The sequence below is a fragment of the Phlebotomus papatasi genome, chromosome 1, assembly GCF_024763615.1.
Source record: "Phlebotomus papatasi isolate M1 chromosome 1, Ppap_2.1, whole genome shotgun sequence".
Taxonomy (NCBI): Eukaryota; Metazoa; Arthropoda; class Insecta; order Diptera; family Psychodidae; genus Phlebotomus; species Phlebotomus papatasi.
The window spans coordinates 8,746,356-8,767,907 of NC_077222.1; the positions used below are offsets into that span (position 1 = coordinate 8,746,356).

Sequence of the window (21,552 nt, forward strand, 5' to 3'; positions counted from 1 at the left end):
TATTTCAATTCATCAATAAGTCACACACAGACACACTGACAAAATTGTGCACTTTGTGTATTGTTGCTGTCGGAGGGCAGGTAGCCGGGTAAATCGATATTGCATCTAACAAACAAATAAGAGAAAAACGACACAATTTTCCAATGCTAAATTGTCTTGTGTTCTATCATGACAACCATCTACAATGTGACCCTATTTTTGGCATTTGCAACAGTTGAATAAATTTTTTTAACTGACACAAAACAGCTAAAAGGTAAAATAGATGGAAATTCCAGTGAAAAATTTCATAAAGGAAAAAAAACCAACAAGCTATCTACAGTGTTAAATTGGGAAAATTGCGAAAAAGACACAATGTTTTCTCGTTCCACAACAACTTTTGTTTGATGTTTGAATTCAATGCTAATCACTTAATCAAATCACGTCCCTTTTATTGCGTCTACCTCATAATGTAATTCAATGTAATTTCTTCACTATTACACATATACTCAGGATTTTCCCACAGTTTTCACTCTCCTGCACAAATGACAGATTGCCAGTCCCATCGGATGCGCATGTCTGCCCAAAAAATTTTCACATACATTTCACCCAAACATCACAAACACAAACTCTTTTGCGGTTTTTCTCACTTGGAAAATTCTCTTTTTTTTGCCACCGTCATTCTTTGTGATTTGAGGAAGTATACCCGGACCCAGCCACATTTTTGGCCTCAAGTGGTTTCAAAAGAACACTCAAAACGAAAAATCCAAATAGTTTTATTTCAATCTCTCGACTTATTCCTTTACATTCATGAATCTACATCGTCACAGTCATCGATATTTAGAGCGATAAAAATACAGCTGAATCTCTCATTTTTTTTCCTCATCTTGCAAAATATAAACATTTTCCTCCTCTATACATCTTCTCAATTACACTGTACAGAACTATTTCTTGTTTAGAAATCATAAAAACCTCTTATAACCGTATAAGGACTGTGCTAAAATTAATAGTTAAAATATTTTATTTATCTTGATTTTCATTTTTTTTTTTGGTAAAAATTATTAAGTTTCCTCATTCTCATAACACTATGAAGATTATTGTAAGAAAGGGGTAAACAACAGATTTATTATGTTGAAAGTCCATCACCTTCTCTTCTGCCTCTACGCTCCTGCTTTGCCATCTTTCCAGTACTTCTCAGCACAGTGATCCATCATCTAGTGAAATGTTTTGAAATAAAAGAAAATTACTTTTTATTCATCTGCTTAATAATGAAATAATAATTATAAATTTCTAATTAAATTGATTATTCATCGGTTTTGTATAAGAGTTTTAGAGCATTGCTTATAAAAAGACTTGCTGACCTAGGCAATACAGAAGAATATACTTGATAAAGTTGTTGCTAAACGCTGTAAATATTCAAATTGGCAAATAATCTTTAAAGATAGACCTACAACAGGTTGGTAAAGTTCTTGCCAAATTTGTATTTAATGTGAAAATGTTAGGAAAATATGTAGGGAAAGTGGCCAGCTTTTGAATAGCGGAGAGCTTGCATATTTGAGCCTCGGTGGATTATTCTTTAATTATTTAATAAATAAATGTGACAACAATACTCATCGAGTTGTTTCAATAAAATCTATACTAGTGAGTATACTAAGCGTTGTATAAAAAATTAGGATAATTTTCTGAGTTTTGGAAAGAATATTTTAAAGTCAAAACATAAAAGAGATTAATAAAATAGAATTTTTGCTTAGGGAAATAAGAAAAAATTGAAAAATTTAAAAGCAGGGATGATATTTAAAATAAAACTTTCTGTAACTAATTTTAGATATTTTTCAAAAGTCACATTCTTTTAAGAGTATCGCAAGAAATGGCTCAACAATGCGTAAAAAGTAGATATTCGCTTAATCGACTATATCAATTTATCGGTATCGATATTAACGATTCGATAGGATCGAAAAGTTATCATTCCCAGCCAGGTCTCTTTCCCCTACCAAAAGTTAATTAGGGTAAAATTGAGTAATTTGGAACCATTTACAATTTGGGACATTTGAGATTTTCTCACTGTTTTAGAGATTTAAAAGAAGGAAACCTGCTCCTTTTCTTCTTCTCAAACGTCTTTTCCTTCTTTTTTACGGTCTTTATTTTCTCTTTGCTTATCTGAAACAGTGAAAGAATATCAAGTGTCCCAAATTGTAAATGGTTCCAAATTACCTCATTTTACCCTACGATCCTAATTTTCTATCAAAAATATGGCTTTGGGGACAACGAGAGTCTTAAAGAATATTTTTGGTTGATAAAGAGATTATTAAATAAAATGGAAATCGCCGGTTGTATCAACAATTGATATATTTGCATCTGCTTTATATCTACAAGCAATAGATCAAATGCAAATAGAAATGCAAATATCTCAGTTGGTGATCCTACTGACAAAACACAGCTTAAAAGATTTAAAAGATAATGCTAACTTATACAATTATCTACTGAGAAGCAAAAAACTTCCAATACAAGACTTTTGAATATTAGATACGCAAACTCTCTTTAGGGTAGAATCACATTGACAGTAAAATGCTCACCGTATTTCGTTAATTTACGCATTTTCATTGCTGTTCTTACGCAAATTCTCGATTATCGTATTACCTTATCTCATACTCGTTGGCACTAAGTGAAAATAAAATAAGTAAATTGAAGAAATAAAACGAAAATGCGATAACTGTACGATTAATTTCTCTTACACTGTTTTTGCTCACCGTTTATCGTATTTTCGATTTATTTCTTCAATTTTCTTATATTATTTTCACGTAGCGCCACCGAGTATGAAATAAGGTAATACGGTAATGGAAAAATTGCGTAAGAAGTGCAATGAAAATGCGTAAATTGACGAAATACGGTGAAGCTACGGCGAGCATTTTGTCAATGTGATTCTGCCCTTAATCGGTAAAAGATTATAAATTGTCATTTAAAATTTAAATGTTTTTAGAAATTTGATTATTCTTTTATATAATTGGACTTATTGCAATTAGTGTTTTAAAAAATGTCGTACCATTCAAAAATTCAATTTAAATTCCAAATAATTTCAGAGCGAAATACCATAAAAACTCATTCTCAGGTTGTATTTGTCAAACAAGAAAAAAATTAACATTTAAAATGATGTTGTACGAAAAATGAAATTTTCTTTACGTATAATTTTTACCAAAATTCATTTAATTACTTTCCTATGTTTAATTTTCTGAATTGAGACTCTGGACTAATTCAATTTTTTATTGACAAAATAATCGCATCATTTTTAGTTCTTTTCATTCACTAACTAATAAAAGCTATATTTGTGTTTTATTATGTAAAATTTATTCACTCCTTTTTAGAAAAAAAAACAATTAAAATAATTCATTCAAAAATTAAACTTGAACTTATTCAATATAAAAATTTCCTAAACGAGTTTTTGTGTATTCTTTGCTGATTTTTTTTTCTAAGACGACGCGTCGGTGGCCGCTATTAATCAAATGTGAAATTGTTTAAACTATGTATATCTGAAATATGTTTTCAAGAGTACCAGCTCAGAATTGAAATTGAAGAAAATGAATTTGAAATCCAAAATTAGAACAATTCTAATAAATACCGAAAACGTTTTATAAACTGATATAAAACAATAAAAATAAAATAATTAAAAAAATATATATTCTAAAGATCTTTTTTGGAAATTTCTTAATATTAAGCTATTCTGAAGGTGATCGTAATGTTCTAATTTTATTAACTAAAATTAAGACTTTAGTTTCGCAGCGCATGTTTTAAAAATAAATAAAATGAATAATGCTAAAGAAAATTAAATAAAAAAGTTAGCAATAATAGTACAATAATTTTACTAGATTCTAAAAAAGATTGTAAAGACTCTCAGCTAAGAACAATTAATATTTTATAAAAAATCTAAAATTCTATTCTCAATTAATTTAAAATAAGAAAATAAGAATTTTATGCTTTTTTTGTATTCTTAAAAACCTATTGGTTTAGATCTTTTAATATTCCGAAATATTGTTTAGTATATCTGCAGATTTCTTCCAGATTTATCGAAAATCTTCTATTAGGGAATCAAAGTTAATTCATTCGGATAAACTTTTGATATTTAAGACCTTTATAAATCTTCAATTTTTAAATTCTTGCCACAATTCGATCTTTTTATATTTACGACTTAGGCGCTAAGTCTACCTAGATCTCCTTGTATTGTATACTCCGTAAAAAAGTTTTGATCGAAAAATTTTCAGTCAATTCAGATGAAAAAGAACATGTATTTTGACCTAGATCTTAAACCTAGATCCGTGCGTCCTTTATCTGAAATAAATTACTGAACGAGCATCAAATACTACTAATTTTCAGTGACCCTACTAAGCTTCAAATTAGACTAAACATTTATAATTAAATTTTAGAGTAATTAAATAATTGAGAAAAAACACAAAATGCACCGATTTACGACAGATGAATGAAAAATTTCAATGTAAAGCAATGAAACTTATTAATTAGCTTGTCTTAGCTGATGGAAATTCAATTCATTAACTAACTCAAAATGAGTAGAATAATAATTCGAGAAAAATATTAAATTACGGATATTTTTGGAAATGTTTCGATTAGTTGATAAAAATTAAACCTAGTTTAAATTTGGTTCTGTCTAAGATTTTCACCTTTACTAAATCGTTTAAACAAAGTCAAAAATCGAATTTAATTTTCATAGATTTTTTGTACTATTTTAAGACGATGTATAAGTCTTTAATCCCAAACAGCATAAAAATATAAAAGTTTAGCTAAAAGTTTGGGTTATTTCACCATAAGTTTTCCTTGTTCGAAAGGTATCAATTGGCTATAATAATTAGAAGATTAACGAATTTAGATGATGTCAGAAAATGGAATCTCAGTCTTCTTTAACTCGTTCTTCTCTTTATTTTTTATTTACCAACGTTTCGGTCCTTTGGTTGGGACCTTTTTCAGGGCATCATAAAGGCATCATAAAAAAATAAAGAGAAGAACGAGTTAAAAAAGACTGAGATTCCATTTTCTGACATCATCTACATCCACACGGTCGCCACAAATCATCGTATATCATTTTGGAAGAAATTAACGAATTTATTTATCCATAATCGATAATATACTGCACTATGTCAAACCGGTGAATTTTTATAAAAAAAAAACAATTAAAAAAATTAAAGCGTTATATTTAATAAACAGTTTGATGGATCGGGTTTAGTTATTTGGAAAGGATTAAGTAGACCTACAACAATAAAAAAGTCTCAAATATTGAAATTTTCTCATAAAAATAAAATCGATTAGCCTTGAAAAAAACGCTGCCTTAGGGCTTTGACAGACCTGAGGATTAGCCGAGAGACGGCTTAGCGTAATTATATTAGAAATAATAGTCAAACTACATTTCCATCATTTTCCACAAAGTCGTCTCTCGGCTTAAGTCGTAAATGTGTCTAGGACATTAATCAAAATTAAAGAGTGATAAGAAACTTAAAAGAAAAAAATATGTTTTGAAAATTCGGTACATAAACTGATATTAAATCGGAAAACGATTGATCAGTTCAAGCGAAGTGATATTGGTATTTACGAAACCATTGGTATTCAAAATAAAAATAACTTTAGTTTCAGATCTTAAGTGTTTCAATTATACTTTTTTTTAAAGATTTCCATAGCTCAATACGGAAAAGAAAAAAGAGAAAAAATCGGATTCCAGTTCGGTAAAGTATAATGCAGAATTTAGTTTAAAAAAAAACGAGGATTTAGATCTAGATTCTTCTCCTCCTTTATTACTAATACATCGATTAATAAAGGAATAGAAGAATCTAAGTCTGAATCCGTGTCTTTTTATCTGAATTTATCTACGGACCGGGCATCAAAAGGCACAATTTACTTACGTTGCATTTTCTAGCATTCTCTTCATTTGCACACCAATGGGATGGTCCCCAAGTACATTCATTGTCTCCCACGAGATAAGGCTGGACTTTGATTTCCTTCTGGGGCTCAATGGGCTCCACATCACTCTCCCTTGGAGTGATGCCGCCATCGAACAATTGAACGAATCCCGGATTTTCACCTGCGAAACACATTCCGATTTTTTCGCACATCTTCTCCGGGTCGCTCTTGGCCAGGATCAAGTTAATCAAGCTGTGTCCGTAGATATCCATCATTTCTTTGCACTATGAAAAAGAAAAGATCTTCAGAACGATTGCAAGGGGCTTGGAAGAAATATTAACGTACCTGTCCGTAGAATTTGGATGGAATCTTGGAGCAGATTTTATATCCAAGCTTCTCAACGTCCTTTTCGATTTGCGGATCACTCAGCAGTTTGTCCAGTTCGATGATTACAAACTGGCAAATGGCACATTCGGTTACTTCCTTCTTGCTTTCGACATACTGCGGAGGCAGTTCAACTTTGGTCTGAGAACACAATCCAAGCTTCTTGCAGACCTCACTTGGAGGAGCTGTGGCCAGGATTGAGAGGATAATTTCGGCATATCGATTGACGAATTCATCGCATTGCTGAGCAAATTTCTTCGGTAATCTCTCGCAGACGGTCATTACGGCTTTCTTTACCTCATCCTCTGTTTTCTTGTTGATCAGATCCTTCTCCAGTTGCGTTATGATGAACTGACACAGTGTACACTGATTGGAGTCTCGGAGGGGAGAGGATTCAAGCTTCGCAGGTGCAGCAGGTTTAGCAATAACCGTGATGGAGATTGCTTCGTCAATTTCCACTGAAATTTAAGAAAAACCTCAGTAAAAAGATACTAACCCAGGAATAGACTACCTACAATCAGGTTCATTGTTGTATTCTTCAGGATGGAAGAAGCAGTAGCCGAGGATGTGACAGATCTCCTTTGGCGCCAAATCCTTCATAATCAATTCAGCAATTTGATCTCCATGCTTCTCAACGTAATCTAAGCATTTCTCTCTCAATTTCTTAACTTTGTCGCAAGCATGTTCCAGAGCATGTTTGATTTGTTCCTTGGACTTCTTGTTGACCACCTTCTTCTCCACCTCAGTGATCACACGTTCGCACAAGAGGCATTCAGGAGTAGTCTCGTAGCGCTTTGGCGGGAAATAATTGTCCGTGATAAATTGCCCGTTGACCGTGTCATCGGGAATCTCATTAGTGATGATGTCGTTGTGCTCCTTGTGGACCTTTGGTTTGTTATCCTTGCACAGACGCAAGTTCACGCAGATTTCCTGCTCGCTGAAGTCATTGAAGAGCATATCAATAAGCTCGGAAGAATAAGTATCGACAAAGTCTTTGCATTCTGGAGTCAATTTCTGAGGCAGATGGTTGCAGAGGGTTTCGAGATTACGCATAATGTTTGCTTTGGACTTATCACTCTCAATTGCTTCCTTGAGATCCTTCACAGCCAAAAGACAGAGGGGGCACATCGGCTTGTCGGCACCGGTGTTTGAGATGTCAACTGTAATTTCGAGATTGTCCGGAGCGAAGATTTCAACGTCTTCCTGCCTGCGACTTGGGCACATGTGAAGTTGTGGGCAAACCTAATGAATGGACGTATTAAAGTCAACCTATATGATCTTCAGACTAGAAGCTTTGCCCAGATCCCAAGGGACTTAAAGGACAATGAGCAGAAATGTATGGAAGCTGATCCAACCCTTCCCCAGAGACTGGACTAGGCTCATTTTGTAGGTATTAGTAAGTTACCGAGACCCAAGTCAAAAAGGTCTTTCAGTCCTTGGGAAATTAACGATATACTTATGAGAATTCTCAACTTTGACTTTCGTGTCTTGGGAAACCACCGTTATTTTCGGAGTTCTTGGTGTGTCTTCAAAATATCTCCCAAAGAAACTTATCGTGCATCACGTCAATTTTCTGCAATATCTTAAAGTAAGTGTTCTTAAGAAATGGGTATGCCTATTTTATGAAACTTTCTTTGTTTCTCAATAACAGCGTATCGCAATTTGATAGAGTAAAAGAACGATTTCGAATGGAGAACTCAAGGAACATTTCCCAGAAGAAACCATTTCCCTATTTCTCCATTTTTCTTGTAATCATTCAGATTTTCTTCAAATATCCTTGAATATCCTTTAATTGCATTAAAAGTATTGCATACTTTTGTCTTCTTTACAGAAATATTCTCCTTAGAAAAGGTGCTAGGGCTTATTGAAGATCATAGGGTTGAAAAGGGGCCGTTAACATATTTTTACTCTGAATTTGTTATTCAAAGTTTCTGAATAACGATATCTTTTAGGGCCCTTCGACCTTAAGAGGTTTTAACTATTTTTTCAAAGAAAATATTTCTGCATTAAAAACTTTTCTTTACAGGACAATCCTTTTTATGAATTTGAGGGATATTCAATTTTTTTTTGAAGATTTATGAGGAAGATATGGAAAATTGCAGAGAAAATGAAATCATAAAGCTATATCAGTTGTCTTCTGATGATTGAAGAGTGTTTGGTGCTGTGTCTCCGAAATATTTGCATGAGCACCCTGGAACCCTCCCGCCAAGTTTGTAGGATCCCCCAAATAACGAAACCCAGTGATCTTTGACATCACTCGATCACTGATAAAGGCACGGAGCGTGTCGAAAGCTCTGGAGAAGAGTGAGTTTTTTTTTATCTTTTGGGTTAAAGACTCCCCAGCTTGTGTTGCCGTGTTCGGACGGAGCTTCCCTCCGAAAATTTCCACCGATAAAGCTATGGTTTGTTCTAGAAAAATCTTCCTTGAGCCTGCCTTTACAAATTGTTCTTTGAAACAACCAATATAATATAAACATAAACCGTTACTGTATAAAAGGAGTTTTGTTAGAAAATACGTCAAATATGTTTTATGCTCTAGTGCTTTTTCTACATACTTTTGAGGTTGGTCCTGGAACAAAAGTTATTACCTTTGCCAATACCTATTCGATGGTATAGGTCTAATTCGTGGTGAAAGGTTGGACCATTTTGCCCATTGTCCTTTCTAAACAAAAAGCAATTGCAGACATTTTTCAGAATCTGATACAGAATGTATTCCGATTGAACATTTTTTTCAAAGATTTCGTATTTTAAGAAAATATAACAGTTAAACTATATAGGTAAACTTTAAGTCTAACACCATCTGATGGTCACTTAAGATGTTTTTTTTTTGAACTTAACTCCCTCGGGAACTAGACAATGTATCTAGTTCAAAGAGGTTCCAATCGAAAACCGAAAGCCCAAATCCTGAAAAAAAACTCAAATCCTGAATGGATCAAAAACCCAAAAAAAGGAAAAATCCCGAAAACTAAAGCCCCGAATGGATCAAAATCTTGAAAACCCGAAATCCTGAAAAACCAAAATCCTGAGAACCCAAAATTCCAAAAACCAAAATCCTCAAGAGTTAAAATTCTCAAAATTCAAAAACTCGAAATGACCAAAATCTCAAATGAGGTGAAATCCCGAATAAATCAAAATCCCAAGAGAAATTTGCTGTGTTTTGAAAAATTATTCCACACATTATCCTCCGTATCGTCCCTTTCAAGATTTTGACTATTCGGGATTTTGGCCCTTTAGGCACTTTCGCTTTTCGGGATTTAGACCCATTGGGAATTTCGACCCACTCAGGATTTTGTCTCGTCGGGATTTTGGCTTTTGGGATTTTGGTCGATACCATCGGTCTAAAGAGGGTTTTAGAATAAAACTATTACTTGACGTCGCCTACAACATTTAGCGGCGTGTTCATTTAGTCCACCGACGGCGTGGAGCAGGACGCCAGGTCATTAGGGGTGCGGAATTGGAGAACAGTGGCGCGTAACAGGCTCGAGTGGCGGCGGGTCCTGAGTCAGGCCAAGACCAGTAATTGTTTGTAGCGCCGGATAAGTAAGTAAGTAAGTAAGAAATTGAAGGGATTACCTGTTTGGATTAGATTACAGTGGGGACGTAGCTTACAAGACCGCTAAACCCAGGCTTCCACTTGGGTCCATTATTATGCATCCCCAATTAATTAACTCCTGTTAAGGGCAAGATGATTCAAGTCAGACCGTTTTCTGGATACAAGGATCTTCTGTAGTAGGTCCGTTTTTTTTTTTATTCTTTGATAATTTAAATTTCATTTTATATGATATTACAATAAACAAAAAGGTACCCCAATAAATAAATAAAATAAAATAAAATATTTCAAAGGTGAAAGATAGCATAATGTGAAGGGTTAATGCAAAGTTGGATGCCGTTGAGAGAGAGGAAAGAAAAGCTAGAGAATTCAGTAGACAAAGCGATAGTGAGAGATCCAACTGGTAGAGCAACAAGAAATATCAAAAAAGTAGTTAAAAATTAAGAAAATAATGAATATACCCGGGAAATTTTGAGAGAATGTGGCAATGCGTAATTGTTAATCAGACGTTAGACATTTTTCATATTTTTAAAAGTTTCTAAATTGAGTAAGTTTTGAGTAAGAGGATGAAAAATTGTTAAAAATAATTCTCAAACAAATATATATTTTCTCAGCCCACTGAAGAAGACCCACACTAAGGGTCAAAAGCTTTGGAGAAAAATCTGATTCTTTTGATTTGAAAGAGGAAAATTTTCTAACGAACACTGCAAGAATTCAGGAGAGCACAGAATTAATGCAAAGTAAGGGAAGAGTACCACGGATCGGAACGATCGGAATGTTAAGAGACATGCTCGATATTTAGTTGAAAATATAAGCTTCAAAACACTATTTGGTATTTTTGTGGATGCTAATCGGTTTAGTAGTGATCCATTTAACTATATCTGTGCATTTGGATTTTAAATTTTTACAATAAATTAATAAAAAAATAGGTCTAATTGCAAATATGTACTCTGTACCTCGGACCGTCATGAATTTAATCAGGTGTATCACGAAAAACTGGTTTTATAAATTAAATCTGAGCTAATGCACTGCATTCTTGTGATAGTTAAATGGTAAAAAGTAGCTAATAATTTTTAAATATTTAAATATTAATTTTATTTTAAGTTACATTACAATATTAACCTGACGATCCGAGGAACACTGCCGATCGTTGGTGCTCTTCCCTTTTAACATATCTTTTGTTCCAAAATTATGGTTTTGTGTTTTTCTTTAGAATTTAAAATATTTTTTTTTAGAAAAGATTTCCTCAATAATGAGATAAAGGAAGTTTGAACATGTAATTCAAATATTTATTGTTCAAATAAAGTTTCTTTTTGATAGAGAATATCCCAAATGAATAAAATAAATATTTAGATAAGAATAATAAAATGACAAAATTGTTTTTACGACACTGGTTGATAAAAGCAACTGCCTATAAATGTTGTTTTCCTCTCTCACACTGCTGTATCTGCATTAGTGTATATGGTACATCACTTAGGAAAATCACAAACATTTAATAATTTGGAGTGGATACTTTGGTAAGTTTTCGAAATGCAGATACAGCAACGGATGATGTAATCAAAAATTGTTTTTTTTTTATTAAGAAAGACCTTAGCTGTTTGGAGAAACAGATTTCTGTTTATGTTGATCAAAAAAATCAATTTTTGAGATCATCTGAAAGCACTCATCGTATTCAATTTTTCGTCTTGGATCGATAATATCTTCAATTTGAATTAACCAATTGTGGTCATTTAAAGCAAAAATGAAAGGTCTTGGAATACACTACAACTTTCTAGAACATTTAAAGTTCATCAAGCTTCCGCTAGGGGCAGACTAGTAGCAAAAACTCTTTTTTAACAGAAAATGTTAAATATCTCGGTTTTCTAGATGAATCATTTTAGAAATGGCAAAAGATATTTAATTTTTACCCTGAAATCAATTAATGTACTTACAACGTTCGGATCAATGTCTTGGACCAGAAGAGCAACGACGGCATCTCCGTAGACTTCGATGAAATTGTGACATTCAGGCGAAAAGGTTCGGGGAATCTTGTCGCAAACTTTGTTCACTTCATCTTTGATCTTTTCCTGAAGAGAAATTCAAGGTGTATATTATTTTTCAGCCGATTAACCCATTTAGTCAATGTACCAGAAATACTTGAGATATAATGTTCATATTTTGGGAATAGTTTCCTACAGATTAATAGATGATTTTTTGAAAAGAAATTTTTTTTATCTATTATGGGGGCGCGGGGAGCCCCTGTCAAACACATATCTTAACGGTCACTGAATTTAAATTCTATACATTGATTCATTACAAACTCTATTGATTTAGATAGAGTAACTATCCAAGACAACAAATTGGCAACTAGAATTCAAATCAAGAAAGAGGAAAGAGCCCAATTTTAACAAATTCGAAGGGATGTGGAATTTTCCGTCCGCCATTTTGAGCAAAAATTTTGCATTAGGATGAAGCAAGAAAACAATAACAAAATGTATTTTCATCTCTGTCGTGCTATTTTTCCAAGTAATTGAAGAACTAAAGTTACTAAATATTCATTCCCGATAGCAATTTGAGTATCAGTTGCCCAGGAATAAATCATCTAAAAGATCACTCAATTTGCGTATGATGTATAATACAATGGTAAGGAATGGGTTAAAAGAAAAAAAAAATGGTTTTTGTACCTCATTGTCAGGGGATGAGAGCGCGTCCTGGAGGAAGTGCATGACATATTCGCAGAGCATGCACCATTGCCCGTTGTTGACGAGATAGAAGGAATTCTGTGGACCCATCAGACGATCAATAGGCAATTGCATGTTGTTGATTTCCTGATTGGTCAGCTGAGGTTCTCCGTCTCCGAGGAGCTTCTTCGGGGGAGCTGGTCCAATCTTTTTGAGAGTTGCATGGATTTCCTGGGCCTGAAGGGTCGGAAGGAGTGGCATGATGGGTGCGTGTTCATTGAAACCTGCGACTCCCTTCGGGCAGATGCCAATGAGGAAGCAAGCTCCCTTCTCATCCAGCTCATTGACCAGAGTATTGTAGATATTATCATAGTACTGGTCGACAATGCTCAAACACTCTCCGCTGAAGGCTCCAGTTTGCTTGCAGAGTCCTTCCAGGACCATCTTGAACTCATCCTCGGTGGTATTGGCAATTAGGACATCCCGTAGATGACGAACGAGTTGCTCACAGAGTTCACAGGGAATGTCATCCTTGACTGGAACGACGCCAACATTGGCCATTGGACGGATCTCAACGATGTCCGGATGGGAGTGGAATTTATTGGAGCAGACTCCACTGATATGGCAGATACTGTCCTTATTGAAGTTCTTCACCATGTGATCGTAGATTTCATTGAAGTAGCTCAAAACTATGCTAGAGCAGGCATCCGAGAAGGATGACATCTTCCCACAATAGAGCAGCATATTCTCCAGAACCGTGTCACGATCAGCATCTGTGAATTTCTTAGCAATCTCCCCAGCAATCTTGTTGCAACGATCACAGGTGAAGTCATCCGCATCTTCAGACTCCACACGAGGCACGAGTTCATCAACCTCCGAAGATGATTGCTCCATCTCCAGCAATTTGTCAATGTTGGCATTGTTGCATAATCCCGCCACTGAGCATACCATCTGTGGATTCATCTGAGATGCCAGAGCCTCCACCAATTCAGGCACAAAATCATCAGCCATCTTCACGCATTCCTTGCGCACCAACTTGATGGGAATCAAATTGCATGATCCCTCAAAAACAGCCTTGAGATCCGACTGCGTCTCATTGCTCTCCAATTGATCACGGGCCTGTTCCACCATATCCAAGCAAATCTTGCAGATTGAATCATTGTCCACGGGGGCATTTTGCTTCTCCCAGACCGTCTGAATGCAGTGAGTCACGGCATTGCAGGCTTTGGCCGTTCTGCAAGCATCATAATTCAAATAAATTCAAGGGAAATTTATGCTTTCGAGGCGGGAATTTGCATTTAGAGAGATAGAAACAAGTCAAGTTGGAGTTCTTGATCAAGAATTCAGAGAGTAATGCATTTAATGTGGAACAAACAACATTTTGCACAGTTAACCTCAGTTTTTGCATAAGCTCTTTGTTAATTAATTCCAGCGATTCACACAAGTAATAAAGTTTAGGATTAATGTCATTTGGTACAGTGAAATAACTTGTTTAAAACAATGCATTCGAGTTAAATATTTTTAATGAGAGATAAAAGTTTAGTTAGGGACTTAAACAAGTAGAAGAGCTCATTAGCACTACATTTCTCTTTTATTAGGATTTTATCAGATATTCAAAAATTATATTAAAAAAAATATTGCGAAATCTAAATAGAAAGTACATAGATGCGGATACATATCGTAGATGCGGGTGACTTGAACCATTTCCTTTCGTAAGCTTTTCTTTAATTCTAGCACTTAAAGATGATCCAGAGAGTATAAGGTACTTAGGGATGGTTTAAAGATCATCCTTAAGTACTAGAATTAAAGAAAAACTTATGAAAAGTAGGGATGCAAATCCCTGAATTTAAAGTCACGTGCATCTACGGTACTTTGATTCCATATAGACGATTCAGAATATAAATCGAACAACTACATTTTTTTTTTTCAAAAGTCGTTTTATTCGCTTTTTGGATACTTCTTTATACTTCTACCTTCCCTCTGAATATCATACTTGATAGATAATTATTTTCAAAGTTATAGAGATTTTAAATCTCAAAAATCCTATACACCGCATGTAAAATCTCAACTTCAATTCAAATCGCTCTACCGTAAAATTTGCCTTCTGCGAGTTATTCGTTTCTTATTCTGAGCGATCGATATGAGAATCGAACCCAGAACCTGTGCACCACAAATTGAGTGATTTATTCACTTTTTTTTTAAATTAATTCTAGAGTTAACTTAATTTACAAAATAGGTATACGTACTACCGCTATTTCTTTTAATCATTAAAAAAAACTCTCAAATTAATAAATCAGAACTATTACTTTCAGGTATAAGGATAAACCTTAAAAAAATGTCTGATTAAAATTAATCTTGAATTGAAAATCTGTTCTTATACTATTTTTGTTTTTTTTTGAAAATTCATATAATTTCCTATCTGTACATTTTTAAACCCAAATAGACCCTTAAGAAGATAGTAAATCAAAAAAAGTGGGAAGGGGAGACAGAGGTAGAATTAGCCAGCAAATGAAGCTTTTTTTCGTGCATGATTTGTGAAAAAATGATAAGGTTTGTCTAATGTTTTTATATTTCATAAGTAGCATTAGGATATTGGCTGTATGAAACAGTGTAGTTCAAAGCTCTAAAATCCTTGACTTTTTCTAGATAGGATAATGAAAAAAGTATGACACATTGGCTACACGTGCCCCGGTCTGAGTAGATATAGCCACTTTAAGGGTAGTAATTGCCACCAGTTTTCCAGACGAAATTTCAAATTGGAGATACCAAATATTGTTTTACTTGATACACTGGAGCCCACTGATGCTAAATATGTCATTTAAACTTAAAGAAAAAGGCTTTAGCAGACTTTTTTATGAAATTTTTGTAATCTCGGCAAAATTGATGAAATTATCCTGAAAAAATCTATTTCTCATGTTGCTCATCCAAATGGCAATATTGCTTGGAATATCAATAGTACTTTTTCGTCTAACAATTATCCATATCCATGTATTAGTAAAAAATCATTGATAGTTTTAGCCCGCCACGGAAGAGTGGCTACAACTGCCCCGAGGGCTGTTTCAGTGTTTATCATCTTATATAAAAAAGTGGATAATTATTATCCAAGTGAAAAATATTTTTTAATTAGGTTTATTAAACCAGAAACGAGGTAAAACTATGAAATCTTGACTAGAAACTCAGAAAACCAAATGCTGGTCCAAAAACTATAACATCATAATTACAATTTTATACCCATTATATAAAAATGCTTCTAAATTGTAGGATAACAGGTTCAGAGTTATAAATATTTCTGGCAATATGGGGATGTGTTCCTACTTTCAGTAAAAAATACTTTGCTCGATGTACATTTTAAGAAAAACGAGAAAAATACACTGACTAATTGTACCCCTGGCTATAAGTACCCCGGTCTCCCCTAAGAAGATTTTAGATTCAAGTTATAATTTTTTAGGTCTCATCAATGTTCATGATATAAATTCTTAGATCAGTCTTCAAATATTAATTCGTATTCTCCAATAAAGGGCTCTTAAACAGTTTAATTTTTCTTAAGTTTTTAATGGTACAACTCTTTTTCATTTTAATTAAGAAGTTTCATTTTAAAACTGGCCGTTAGTACCGTTTACGTATTTTTTAGACACTGGATAATTTTTAAGTGATCGCTTTATCTAAATCTAAACCTTTAATTATTCCGCTTAATGTTGAAATTTAACAGGGAATCCTGAAACAAAATAGATTAATATTTATATGTGATTGATAGACGTTTAAAGTTTCAAGAAGTTTAAACAAAGAATATGAATAATATAAATATGAAATTTTTAGTCCTCTTTTTAAATACTTTCCTTACAGGAGAAATCATCAGACCATCCAAAAGACATTTTTCTTGCTAAAATATGTTTTTCTAAAATAACTTGGAAGATCATGAAAAGTACATTTTAGTTTTTTTTTGTTTATTAGAGTTCGTAATAAAGCGAATTAAATTTTCAAATATTTTCCTGCAGATTTCAACATTTTTTGAAATATTAAATTTTAGAAAATGGGTAAACAAGCATCATTTTATCTTTTGTTTCAGTAGGTATGATAAATGGACTAAACAACTATTGTTTATAAATCATTTTTAAATTTCGGAGGCTGGTCACCAACGCTGAGACGGCGGCAGACGCACGGTAAGTGTGGAATAATTTGTAAAGTTGAATAAATAAGTTAATATACATCCCCAGCCTCCCTTACAACTAATAACTTAGAAAATTTATGGAATATAAGAATTCAAATGCACGTTGACGCTATTGCAGTCATACTGTAGTTCTCTTTTATTTAGGAAATTAAACAAATTTAAAAAAAAACAAATGAAAATAATTAAAATAAAAAAAAAGTATAAATAAAAAAGAATGAATTAATTTACTCTCCTTTTCTATTATTTATCTTTTTTCCTGAAATAACGTCTGTTTCCTTTAAAGATTATTTTTTAATGGTTATCTTGTAAATAGTCGTTGAGAAGCTTTAAATCTGACTTCAAAATATGTTATTAACATTCAAAAAAAATTATAATATAAATATTTATATTGAAAAATATTTAAACATTTTCAAATCAGAAACCTAAGACTTTATGCATGAAATTTCATTGAAATTTGTTAAATAATCATTTCCGAGATTTTTCATATCACCAAATATGCCAATTTGTACAAATAACAATGAAATGTTTATTTTTCTTCAACACACACACTGTTTCGATAATTCCAAGCAAAATTGTGCTTAGGCAATGTATAACATTTGAGTTAAACAATGACAATTCCAAATGATTACCCTAAGAATCACAGTTTAATAAACCGAATAAACCTAAGATTGACTGCATTTCTGTGAAAATCACTGTGCGAATTTTCAGATTTATTTACGTACGCTGTCTTGAAATGCTTCGATCAAGGGTTATCAGTTGGAATATCGGGGTGAGAGAATATTTTGATCGTCATTCGCAATGAAATTTATCAAAACAGAAAAAAACAACGTTAAGTTGAATTGAGAAAAAGGTCTTGGAGCGAATTACCGAAGGAGAGGAAAAAAGTCTCCGGCAAACGAATGACCCTGTATTGGAAGAAATATTGTAAAATATCCATTGCATAACAGCCAAACACTTTATTGATTTCTTTTCCTTCAGCCACACAATGAGAAATAATTTTGGAATTGTTAGAGGAAACGACTGTACATAATTAAAAGAAAAAAATACAAATATCAATTCTTTTAGAGTCCTCTATCATGAGGGTTTTTCTCTCAATAATGTATAAAAGGGAAATTCCTTAATGATCGTCAATTGAAGAGAAAGGAAGAACATCGTGGCATTGATGAATATTGTCAATGCAGAAGACAATTAAATAATCATTACCATGATCTTAACTTTCATCCCAATGCACTTTGTCTCTTCCCGGACAAATCAGCCAGCAATTCGATTAATTGGCTAAAAAAGAAGCATAAATTGTGCTTGGGGGGCTGAGGTATGAGTCATCTGAACAATCAGTCTTGCACTTTGAAAGTCAACAGAGGAGAATTCCAAAGAGGAAATTTCACTCAAGGAAACCTTATATGACTTTTTTTTTAATGAAAATGCTCAATGGAGAAATGAGCAAAATGAGTTATCTCGGACGCAAATTTTGTGTCGAAATGGGAACAAAGGGAGACTCGTTCTTGAAGACGTTGGGGAAAAATAAGCAAATTCCTGACCCGAGATAGCGACTGTTAAAGTGATTCATGTCTCGCAGTAATGATCGCTCTTATCGCGGGCCTATGGTCAAATTTTTGATCACAAATGAAAAACAGTGAAAAATGCCTTACATGAGATTTTCACACCAGAGCTTGGGTCCTTTGGAGCAATTTCTATCGATACCTTTATCCTTCGCATCAATTATGGGTGAGGCCAGGGCAGCACCTGAAAAAAACGCACAAAAACGTCATAAATCAGATAATGGGAAAAACTGCTGAGAAAATATAGATATGTCAAAACACAAAGAGAAAGGAGTTTCCATTGAATGGTGGATAGAAGAAAAAAAAAACATAAGACGCAAAATGGCAATGAAATTATTTTTACCAATAATTAGGAAGCCACAGAGGGCTGCACTTAGCAATTGCATTGTGGTGTGCAATCTGCAATCCTACACAAGTATTTTCACTACTTTCTTCTCTTGAAATAAAGTAAGAAACACGAAGAACAATAGTTAAAATATCCAACAGCTTTAGTTCCTGATCACTGACTGACAGTCATCATGAAATATGACACATACATTATTTCAAGAAAGTCTCTGGGTAGTCTGAACCAAGATACGTTGCTTGGGATTTGCTGCAGTAGACATCACAGAGATACACAATTGTTGTACAAAATAAACAAAGTGTTTTTTGAATAAAAAGTAGTTTAGATGAAAGAAATAAGTGAATTCCGTTCTTATAAGTAAGCTCCGCCCAGACTTTATTAGTAACCACGCCCATTCTAGATCTAGACATACATGAACTAGAGTTAAAATTTTCACATCATTAATGATAGTTTTTAATAAAAAAAAGAAAGAAGTATCTCATTAAAAATTAAACCACGACCCCCGTCAAATAATTATTCTACCTGCCGATTTTACTCTGAGGTTTTTTTGAATTTTAACGCTATATTCCAGTGTATTCAGAGAAAATCTGTAGATTTTCTGCTGAATTTCTGCTAGAAAATCTGTAGATTTTCGGCAGAATTTCTGCAGAAAATCTACAGATTTTCGGTAGAATTTCTGCCGAGAAAATCGGTATAGTGTGCATTACTTCACAAAAATATTGTTGATTTATGTAGAAACTGTAGGAGTTATAAAGAAAATGGTATGCTCTGCTTAACAAGCATTACCGATTAAACATTTTAAATAAGTAAAAAGATGCGAGCAAAAATACTAATTTTTTAAAAATTGCCCATGGAATGATACAAAAACACGAAATTTAGGTCGATACTCTGCTTAAAGTTTTCACTTCACTTTTCTCTACTTGTAACACGGCGTCGCAGAATTCTTTATTTTATATAAACACCGTGATATCTCAAAAAATAACTCTATTGAATTTTGCAAACTTCAGTGAAAAATTTTTCCATCTCTTCTGACACATCTTGTCTGGAAAGTCTGGAATGTAGAAAAAATCTACAGAAAATCGGCAGAATATCTACAGAAATTCGTCAGAGATTCGTCAGAAAATCTGCCGAAATATTCTGACGAATTTTGTCCCAAGCCCAAATAAAATTCGTAAGAATATCTACAGAATTATCTGCAGATATTCTGTAGAGGTGTAGATTTTCTCTACAGAAATCTTAAAGATATCTGCAGATATTATTTGACGGGCCTTTATAGAAGGTTAAGATATGAAAGACAGGATAAATTTATCTTTTATCTGGAACTTTTGAGGATTTTACAATACAGAGCTAGACAAGATAATAAACAAGTCCTACAGGATGTATTAAAGAAAATAAATTTAGAATTTGAAACACTTGTCATTTTTTGTCATAGAAAAATTATCAGCTTGAATGAATTAAATATTTGTAGAATAATCAATAAATTTCCCAGAAAAGTATGTATGTATGTATGTATGTATGTATTTTTATTACCAACATGTGCCTTTACATTAGCCCCCCATACCAAGCGTCCGCCGCCGTCTTAGCGTTGACGACCAGCCTCCAAAGCCAAACGGCGGAAATGCTTTTTCTCAGGCTGTGTACGACGATGTCATAGACCCACGACCCCAATAGGGATAAGCGGTTGAAAATGAAGATTTTCTTTAATCCTCTAAAGTCTAACTTTTACATATCCAAGAAGAGTAGTAAGATATTTTTTTCCAACCTAATTATGGTCCAGTAAATTCAAAAATACCGTCTGTTTTTCTTTATCTTTTTTTCGTTTTAGACACCAGATGAAAAAAAAATGAAGAGGCCCTTAGGGGTGTGACAGGCGTTTTCGTATCAAATAACTGAAAGATTTTCATTCAGAAATATTGAACAAATTGTGAGAACAAAATAACCGAGGACTTGGAAATCGGGCATATGTACTAGTTAAGGGTGTGTTGATGTACTCGTAGCTCAGGATCAACTGAATCTCGGTTCAGAGCATTATACCATCGGAAGGCATGATCTCTTTTTACTTAAAGATGCACACCATTCACCTCCCACTCAGAGGGCTAACCCAAGGGACAAGGCACATTGTGTACCCAATCAGTCTCTGGGAATTCATAATAACAGCAGACACTTTATCCGCGGAACCGATTCGTCTTACAAAATAGTGTAAAATAACAATTTCTCAATGTTTTTTTTATGGTTGGCCATTTTAAGATTACGATATATTTTTGGAAAAAAACGTTTTGCGTTTTTTTTTGAAATTATTAAGCGTTGACAAAACTGAAGTTGTGTCAATTGCACTGATTTTAATAATTCACAGATCAGCTATGAAAATGTCATTTGTTTGTATATCTTGAAGGTAGTATGAAATACATTGTTTGTCCTCTGGCTTTATCTCATGATCTTGGACATTTAAAGTCTGATTACGGATCTCACCATCACAACTAAAGTCGGTTCCTTTCCATAATAAAACGAAATCCAAGAAGTTCAGCAATTAATCATTTGACTAAGATACAGAAGGAAGAAGAAGAATAAAGTGAAAAGACCGGTATTCTTTTTTTTTTTTAATTTACATCGGAGCAACCAACAAGCCCAAGAATACTTTCAATTTTTTATAAGTTATCAAACAAAATATGAAGAATGATAACACACCTTTCCAGAAAAAAAACACATTTGCTAATTTCTCGGGCTATTTTCAGCGCCAATGGTTCATAAGAGTTGATTTATAATTTACCGTCTCAGAAAATTGCATACATTTAGGGGTATTTTAAAAATGACTTCACAAATTAGTTCCTACACTGAGTGCGAGAAATCCGAAAAAGTTAAAATAACATTCCGAAAATGTTAATTTTACCATAGAAAAATTGCCGTGTAGATAATAGATGTGTTTTCGGAGAGGGAAACTCCGTCCGGATGCGGCAACACTGTTTGTGGAGTTTTCAACCCAAGATCAAAAACTACCTCTTCTTCAGAAGAAGAATGAA

The 21,552-nt window shown here is 33.5% G+C and overlaps 1 protein-coding gene across 1 annotated transcript; it reads right to left on the reverse strand.

Annotated features, from left to right (window-relative positions):
* Positions 1–736: 736 nt before the first annotated feature.
* LOC129798701 (uncharacterized) lies at positions 737–18,748 on the reverse strand. The gene is made up of 8 exons (XM_055841980.1): positions 18,536–18,748; positions 18,283–18,376; positions 12,469–13,699; positions 11,737–11,871; positions 6,771–7,497; positions 6,217–6,713; positions 5,874–6,155; positions 737–1,190 (listed from the first exon to the last, which is right to left on the reverse strand). Exons 1-8 carry the CDS (start codon positions 18,576–18,578, stop codon positions 1,137–1,139), a joined length of 3,063 nt encoding a protein of 1,020 aa, XP_055697955.1. The 5' UTR covers positions 18,579–18,748; the 3' UTR covers positions 737–1,136.
* Between the last annotated feature and the right edge of the window lie 2,804 nt (positions 18,749–21,552).